The following is a 9,077-nucleotide window of genomic DNA, read 5'->3' as shown; positions in this document are numbered from 1 at the left end:
AGGGGTCCGAGTTTGTCCAATTATTTATTTTGTATCGCTTATAGGATTTATGAGATTGATCACTGTTCGTTATCTTCACCTTTCATGTATTGGATCTGATTTCATTTAATTGTGCTTTATTGCTGCATTCCTCTTACCCATGTAAAGCGCTTTTGAGTAATTCGTTTTATATAAGGCGCTACATCAATTTTTAGCCTCAACGAAATTTGGTAAATAAAGGTAATTGAGTATGGTGCATAAAATGATAGACTCGAAATTATCAAACTGGTCAAAATTTCAAAGATGGCTGCTAAAAGTACGACAATTTTTCATTGATATTCGATTTCAACACAATTTAGTAGGTAGTGGTAGTTGGGGATGGCGAACAAAGTGAACAAACTCGAAAATTTGAAAAATCTAAATAAAACTTTAATGTATTGGGGACCCCCTGTCCAAATTTTATCAGCGTTTTCTGAAAATGTTTTTGAAAGAATTCCCAGGATTTTAATGTCCTGTAGAACACAATCCATTTGGGTAAATTCATCATTTACTAACGCCTCAAAAGTGGTGAAATTTTCATAATACGCGTTTGAAAAAGAATTTCCAGTTGATTTTGACTTGTTAATATTTTAAAATAAAGAGTCTCCATTAGCTACATGTACTAGCGTAATTAAAGTTGTTGTTTTTTGTCACACGTTTTTCACTTGTGCTAATGTTGCTTTTCATTCTATGGGATATCAGGGAATTTAACTTCAGGGCTTTGCAAAAGGAGTGCAAGTCTAAAAATGATATGCAGTTTGAATATATTGCAGAAAGTGGACTTTCAATTTTCTTTCTTTCTTCTTCTTTGGAAAAATATCCTTTTACAATTATTACTTGTTAGAAATACGCTTTCGAGCTTCATTGGATAGTTTTTACCATGTAGGCTGTAGTTTTATCCTAGATTTTAGAAATGCGGTTATAATGAAAATTATTCAAAGAAGAACAAATATGTCGTATCCATGAAATTGGAGATGGTGGGAATATCGATGCAAAGTTTTAAAATTCTTATTCTTCTCTCTAAAGTGTTAAAATGTTGATATGTACGTGTTTTCAGTGTCTTTTAGGGTTTTTATTATTATTTTTTTTATCAAAATCACACGGCTTCTCATATTTGGTTGGCGCGAGTTCGAATCCCGCTCGCGCTGGTAAGTGAGAAAGTTTCCCAGTTTACTTTCGGAAGGTCGGTGGTTTCTTCCCAGGTACATTGTATCTGGGTTCTCTCTTCCACCAATAAAAACTGGGCGCCACTAGATAACTGAAAAATTGTTCAGTGTGGAGGTAAACATAAATCAAATCAAATCCCTTTCGAATTTTTGTACATTTTATTTTCAATTCGACTGTTTCCAGTTTATTTTGGCCTTAGCCCATCCCACTTCCCCTTTATTTTCTTTCTTCAGAAAATCCATCAATGGCTGAAAATACTTCTTGAAGGGTTCCGTGCTGATTTTAGTAGACCCTGTTATCAGCTGTAACGCTTCCTTCCAGTGTCTGCTGCTACCAAGTTTCAACACATCCCTAAAACGAGAAATTCGTTTGCGAAGGAAACTGGTTTAAGGTAGCTCACTACACTAAAGCTTATACTCTGTATGACACCACATCACAAGATGGCGATTTAAATGTTTTGTGAAATAATTTGTATCGATCGATTTGTTTGTCTATCATCGTAGCTCAGTGGTTAAAGCATTGGGCTGGTGAACCGCAGATCTAGAGTTCAAATCCCCCAGAGTCTTTTATTCCAATCTGTTTATATAATTTTTTTGAAAATCATGTTTTTATCCAGATTTGTAAAAAATTTTTGCCTTTTTGGCATATACACTTATTGTATATCATCATATTATCTTTTATAATTAAATCAATTCCTACTGATTTTAGAAACTATTTCTAAGTGTAGTGAGCCACCTTAAAAATAAACATGTACACATGTACTCGTAATTAAATAAATTTTTAGCAAGAATAGACTAAGAGTTTAAGAGAATGTTTCAGCGTAATTCACAATCAGTGTATTTTTAACCCCTGCTCTGCATATTTCATAAATAAAACATTCTTTTAACTGCTTAAAAGTATACTTAGAGAGAAAAACTTATATACACATGTGCATGCACAAAAAACTCAGCATACCGAAAAATTGTGCAGACAGACAATTTTGACACATTCCAAAATAATTTCTAGTTAAAAAACGCTGTGGTTCATTTGACAACTCGCAATGATACATCATCTTGCCACACAAAACAGCAATGCTAATCCGGCCAATTACGTTGTACAAGACATCCATTACGATTCCAACTCTTAAACTCGCAAGCACGAAGATTTCTACCAAATGATATAATATGCTTTTACAACTTCGCATTGAAATGAAATATAGGTAGCAAGGATAAATGTTTATAGTCTGACATTTATTGTGCTGATACATCTAACACGTAATGGTTTATTGTGCTGATACATGTAACACGTAATGGTTTATTGTGCCGATACATGTAACACGTAATGGTTTATTGTGCCGATACATGTAACACGTAATGGTTTATTGTGCTGATACACGTAACACGTAATGGTTTATTGTGCTGATACATGTAACACGTAGTGGTTTATTGTGCTGATACGTAACACGTAATGGTTTATTGTCCTGATACACGTAACACGTAATGGTTTATTGTGCCAATACATGTAACACGTAATGGTTTATTTTGCCGATACATGTAACACGTAATGGTTTATTGTGCCGATACATGTAACACGTAATGATTTATTGTACTGATACATGTAACACGTAATGGTTTATTGTGCCGATACATGTAACACGTAATGGTTTATTGTCCTGATACATGTAACACGTAATGATTTATTGTGCTGATACGTAACACGTAATGGTTTATTGTGCCGATACATCTAACACATAATGGTTTATTGTGCTGATACATATAACACGTAATGATTTATTGTGCCGATACATGTGACACGTAATGGTTTATTGTCCTGATACATGTAACATGTAATGATTTATTGTGCCGATACATGTAACATGTAGTGGTTTATTGTGCTGATACATGTAACACGTAATGATTTATTGTGCTGATACATGTAACACGTAATGGTTTATTGTGCTGATACATGTGACACGTAATGGTTTATTGTGCTGATACATGTAACACGTAATGGTTTATTGTGCTGATACATGTAACACGTAATGGTTTATTGTGCCGATACATGTGACACGTAATGGTTTATTGTGCCGATACATGTGACACGTAATGGTTTATTGTGCTGATACATGTAACACGTAATGATTTATTGTGCTGATACATGTGACACGTAATGGTTTATTGTGCTGATACATGTGACACGTAATGGTTTATTGTGCTGATACATGTAACACGTAATGGTTTATTGTGCTGATACATGTAACACGTAATGGTTTATTGTGCTGATACATGTAACACGTAATGGTTTATTGTGCTGATACATGTAACACGTAATGGTTTATTGTGCCGATACATGTAACACGTAATGGTTTATTGTGCCGATACATGTAACACGTAATGATTTATTGTGCCGATACATGTAACACGTAATGGTTTATTGTACTGATACATGTAACACGTAATGGTTTATTGTCCTGATACATGTAACACGTAATGATTTATTGTGCTGATACGTAACACGTAATGGTTTATTGTGCCGATACATCTAACACATAATGGTTTATTGTGCTGATACATGTAACACGTAATGATTTATTGTGCCGATACATGTGACACGTAATGGTTTATTGTCCTGATACATGTAACATGTAATGATTTATTGTGCCGATACATGTAACATGTAGTGGTTTATTGTGCTGATACATGTAACACGTAATGATTTATTGTGCTGATACATGTAACACGTAATGGTTTATTGTGCTGATACATGTGACACGTAATGGTTTATTGTGCTGATACATGTAACACGTAATGGTTTATTGTGCTGATACATGTGACATGTAATGGTTTATTGTGCCGATACATGTGACACGTAATGGTTTATTGTGCCGATACATGTGACACGTAATGGTTTATTGTGCCGATACATGTGACACGTAATGGTTTATTGTGCTGATACATGTGACACGTAATGGTTTATTGTGCTGATACATGTGACACGTAATGGTTTATTGTGCTGATACATGTGACACGTAATGGTTTATTGTGCTGATACATGTAACACGTAATGGTTTATTGTACTGATACATGTAACACGTAATGGTTTATTGTGCTGATAGATGTAACACGTAATGGTTTATTGTGCTGATAGATGTAACACGTAATGGTTTATTGTGCCGATACATGTAACACGTAATGATTTATTGTGCCGATACATGTAACACGTAATGATTTATTGTGCCGATACATGTAACACGTAATGGTTTATTGTACTGATACATGTAACACGTAATGGTTTATTGTACTGATACATGTAACACGTAATGGTTTATTGTACTGATACATGTGACACGTAATGGTTTATTGTGCTGATACATGTAACACGTAATGGTTTATTGTGCTGATACATGTAACACGTAATGGTTTATTGTGCTGATACATGTAACACGTAGTGGTTTATTGTGCTGATACATGTGACACGTAATGGTTTATTATGTTGATACGTGACACGTAATGGTTTAGTGCTGCATATCATCAGTATAATCAATGTAAAAATTTATATATCTAATGCTTTATAATGAAGGATAGTACATCTAGAAGATTTGACATTGTACGTATTTACAACAGAATTGTACATACAGAAGTTTTTGTCCTGCCTCCTTTGACCTGTAGAAGTCGCATGTATAAAGTGGTCCTGTATGGCCGCTAACTTTACACATGGATTCATAAAATTGGAATTGAAGAAGAAAGCTGGTAAAATATCTGTCAAAGATAAAACGACAGGATCAATACATCAAGCTATAGATAAAGATTATTGAAGTTTTTGTCGGGGATAAAATGTACACTTTTTAAAAAGTTTATGATCTCATAAAATGCATTTACATACATGATATATTGTGAGTTCGCTGCAACATGAAACTTGGCCCCAGGATCGAAATCTGTACTTGTTCGCGGAACAGGAGATGTAATGCCTTGATACTCTAATCTATTAACGAATGATATTTTAATACATGTAATATTGTTTCAACGTATATTCCTGTAGCATTTAGTTACTATATTTCGTTTTGGTTTGTATTTATTAGTAGAATCATTTCATATCTATATTGCAATTAATATCAGTTACTATACGAAATATCAGACCATTGATTTGTATAACAACGTGTGTAAAATGAGGTAGAAAGTGAAGTATGTAAAATTATATAGGAAATGAATAAGCTAATCTGCCTTTCCTGTATATTTAGCGTATGTGTCCTGCACGTACCTCATCTTCCACCATTCCTCATTGTATTTGTCTGGAGTAACCTCACCACTGAAGACCCGCCATCTCCACTTGTCCACCAGGTAGCCGAACGGCAGGAAAGCCAGTTTTGATAAACCTTGTCTCATCAGATAGTTTATGTCAGATTCTAAAATGTCGAATTACAGTACTGGATTTACAAATACCCGATTCATCGACACCGACCTCGTTTAACTGTGTCATTTCATAAATTATATTAAACAAAATCACTCTACAGAAAAAACGCGGCTTACATGTATCACAAATCTAGACCTAGATAGACAGACAAGGTACTCTCTATGTAACATTTCCTCAAAACTGACTAAGTCCAACAACCTGTAATTTTCTTAAAAACTGAAAAAATCAAAATCCTTGCGACAGGCACATCTTCAATATTCATATACAAATATTCTGTAAAATAAGAAGGTCCTCACTTGAAAACTGAGAGAGGAGTTAGGCGGACAAATCATGTACGTTCCAAACAACATTAAATTAAAAATTTAAAGCGGCAAAACTCATGCAAAAGAGGTCACTCGAATTGGGTCAAAATTGCAACATGATCTACGTGACCCACAAAGAAGCCCCACAACAAGAGTCAGCTTGATATGCAACAGAGATCAGAAAACCCCGAACAGACATGTGCACATGCATCGCTGTACCATAACTCCAGTGCAGATTATATTTAGAAAGTGTCAACTTCTATTTCAATTTTGTATTTAGGAAAGGAAAAGTAAATTATTTTTCTTAGAAAATGTACACGTCTATTACGACTACTCCATTAGGGGTAGATATATACGGGAGTATATATTGTAAATTAACATCTTGAAATTATAGCTTACTAAGTTTATCTTCCTCCGAGAGTGCTGTGTCCTCCATTAGGCCGAGTGTCTGGAGATGTTTTCGACTACGAACTGATAGTGCAATCGTATCACCGATGGCCTCGTGGAACCCGCCATTGGCCCCATCTCTGTACACGGAGGGTTGGTTCCGATAGGCCATGAAGTATTCTATATGACCCATCTCGTGATGTATTGTTTGAAAATAGCTCATTTTGACTTCTGTACACATTTTTATTCTACAAATAGATTATCCAAGTGGTTATTCATTTACATGTATCTACCAATTATCTAAATTTAATTCTTTTTTATTAATGAATTCATACTTATCCAGATTTCTCTGTTTTGTAGTCGGTGTATGCATGTACATTTATTCTCAAAACATACATTGTGATTCTAGTATGATTTCATGAACCAATTGCAACGATATTATGCAACAGATACGCTAAATCTAACCAAATTTACATATTTGTCCTGGTAATTTGATATTTTCCATTTATACATGCACATCGTACCTGAAAGTGTCGTTGTTGTAGAAATCAAACGCAGAAGCATGACATTGCACTTCCCTGTCTTTCGATGAAGGGCGGACTAGCATGGAGTGTTTCCAGAAATCGGGCACCATCTTATACAGGCCTATAGAAGTATAAAACTCCTCTGCTCTCCGGAACATGTTTCCCACATTATATCCCTTATCCGCCATTACTTTGTCAAAGTCCGGTTCCTTTACCTCAGGGTAGGGCTGGACTATATCAAAGATGTTCCCCCATCCCTGTGCCCACATATCTCCTGAAAGTTTTATATTAAAAGAACAATTCAAATTCCGTACCAGTTAAAAAGCTTGTACTCTAAAACAAAGAGAATTTTACACACACAACATTAGATCATAATATACAATTATTTTATTTCATAAACTTATCTTACCCCCAAAGTATGAATATATATTTATATATACTATACGAATACAAATGAAAGTTACAAGTAGGCTACAGAATCAATATGAGTCAATTTATTATGATATAGAATGCGTTAATGCATATCAATTGTAAATATATCCGACTAAAAGTTATGTATATAAATTTATTTTATTCACCTAACAGGTGCGCTGGAATACTTCCATCGTTTGGAAAGTCGTAGGTTGGGTGGAGCCTGGTGTAGTAATCTTTCAACTTCAAGCGAACATAACTGTGCAGTTGAACATACAGAGGTTTTAATTCCTGCCACAAACCATCGACAATTTCTACGAGTTCTGGGGTGTCAAAGAAGTCTTTTTGTCGCCACGCGTCTCCCAAATCCCCAAATCCTAAATAAGAAATACATGTATATATATATATATATATATATAGCACAGAAAGTTTCCCTTTATTTGGATACCCACTTCCGCCCCTACCCGGGGTTGAACTCACGACCTGCGGAACCAAATCTAGCTGCATGTAACCAGCGCGCTAGACCGCTCGACCATCTAGGCAAGTCATAAAACTTGCTTTTGGTGACGATGGAATTCTCGCCACTCGGTCACACGCTACACGGTCATTGTGAATGGAATTGGGATACAGTTATTTAACGTAAATTTAAGAGGATCATACAAGATACACATTGCATTTGAAATATTTGGTTACATGCTGCTAAGAGTATTCAAGTATTACTGCTGAGTCTAAACATCTGTACCGTGCTCCAGGGCCCCAGTATTTAAGTATTAGTACTGATCTTAAACAACTGTACCGTGCTCCAGGTCTCCTGTGTTTAAGTATTACTGCTGAGTCTAAACATCTGTACCGTGCTCCAGGGCCCCAGTAGTTAAGTATTAGTACTGAGTCTAAACATCTGTACCGTGCTCCAGGGCCCCAGTATTTAAGTATTACTGCTGAGTCTAAACATCTGTACCGTGCTCCAGGGCTCCTGTAGTTAAGTATTAGTACTGATTCTAAACATCTGTACCGTGCTCCAGGGCCCCAGTAGTTAAGTATTAGTACTGATTCTAAACATCTGTACTGTGCTCCAGGGCCCCAGTATTTAAGTATTACTGCTGAGTCTAAACATCTGTACCGTGCTCCAGGGCTCCTGTGTTTTGCAGTTCTACCCATTCTGTGTAAATGTTGCTCATTTTCTTTCCGGTGGCGTCTCTCCATTTTACCCATAACTCGGACAAGACCTTTGGATCACGAGACGTCTCGAACAAATTGGTGATGCCAGGCTCCAACTGGAGAGTTGTGTCGTTATAATCGATCGTTCCTTTCCCATATATTTCTATCAACTTTGTCTGAATATCGTTCATCTTCCTGTTTGATAAATGGAATTGTACTATGAGAATTCGTCTTATAAATGTTCATATATACAACTAGCTAATGGGATATATATTCACCTTATTTTACTCTTGTTTTGTCATGCATAGAATTCTGAATAAAACACTGCAATAAACACGTACTATATTGCAGGCATGACTTCAATACTTCAAATGAATTCATGATACTAGTAGTAGGTACAATTGAATTTCAATGACCGACTCTGTGATATAGAAATAAAAGTCAACAAAATTAATTATCTAAGGAATAGATATCTAGATTGTTCGTTTAGTGGAATATATTCCGTGAACAATAGAAACATGGGGATATTTACGTACGTGATTCATTCTCTCTGTATTCAGTTAAACAAAATAAATAGGGATTTTTATGCTCTAAATAAGTTTTTATATCAGGAATGTTTCTTAGTGATGTAAGCACGGGTTCATACAATATTTAAACAATATTCATTCAATAAATTGATGAGATTCGGCAGCAGGTTTAGCTGAAATTGTGTGGGTTTTTT

The 9,077-nt window shown here is 35.3% G+C and overlaps 1 protein-coding gene across 3 annotated transcripts in view; it reads right to left on the bottom strand.

Annotated features, from left to right (window-relative positions):
• Positions 1-1,324: 1,324 nt before the first annotated feature.
• The window catches only part of LOC125681449 (angiotensin-converting enzyme-like), a 14,580-nt gene continuing 6,827 nt past the window's right edge, over positions 1,325-9,077 (bottom strand). For all 3 annotated transcript variants that reach the window (XM_048921566.2, XM_048921557.2, XM_056161064.1), the window contains exons 5-12: positions 8,319-8,551; positions 7,366-7,575; positions 6,788-7,061; positions 6,276-6,511; positions 5,422-5,566; positions 5,047-5,145; positions 4,800-4,922; positions 1,325-1,536 (exon numbers count right to left, since the gene is read on the bottom strand). In XM_048921566.2, the coding sequence (XP_048777523.1) occupies positions 1,350-1,536; positions 4,800-4,922; positions 5,047-5,145; positions 5,422-5,566; positions 6,276-6,511; positions 6,788-7,061; positions 7,366-7,575; positions 8,319-8,551 (1,507 nt within the window). In that variant the 3' untranslated portion in view covers positions 1,325-1,349. The remainder of the gene's footprint in view (positions 1,537-4,799; positions 4,923-5,046; positions 5,146-5,421; positions 5,567-6,275; positions 6,512-6,787; positions 7,062-7,365; positions 7,576-8,318; positions 8,552-9,077) is intronic.

Source organism: Ostrea edulis, chromosome 1 (assembly GCF_947568905.1).
Source record: "Ostrea edulis chromosome 1, xbOstEdul1.1, whole genome shotgun sequence".
Lineage (NCBI taxonomy): Eukaryota > Metazoa > Mollusca > Bivalvia > Ostreida > Ostreidae > Ostrea > Ostrea edulis.
The sequence above is the reverse complement of the archived record's forward strand: the minus strand, read 5'-3'. Positions and strand labels throughout refer to the sequence as shown.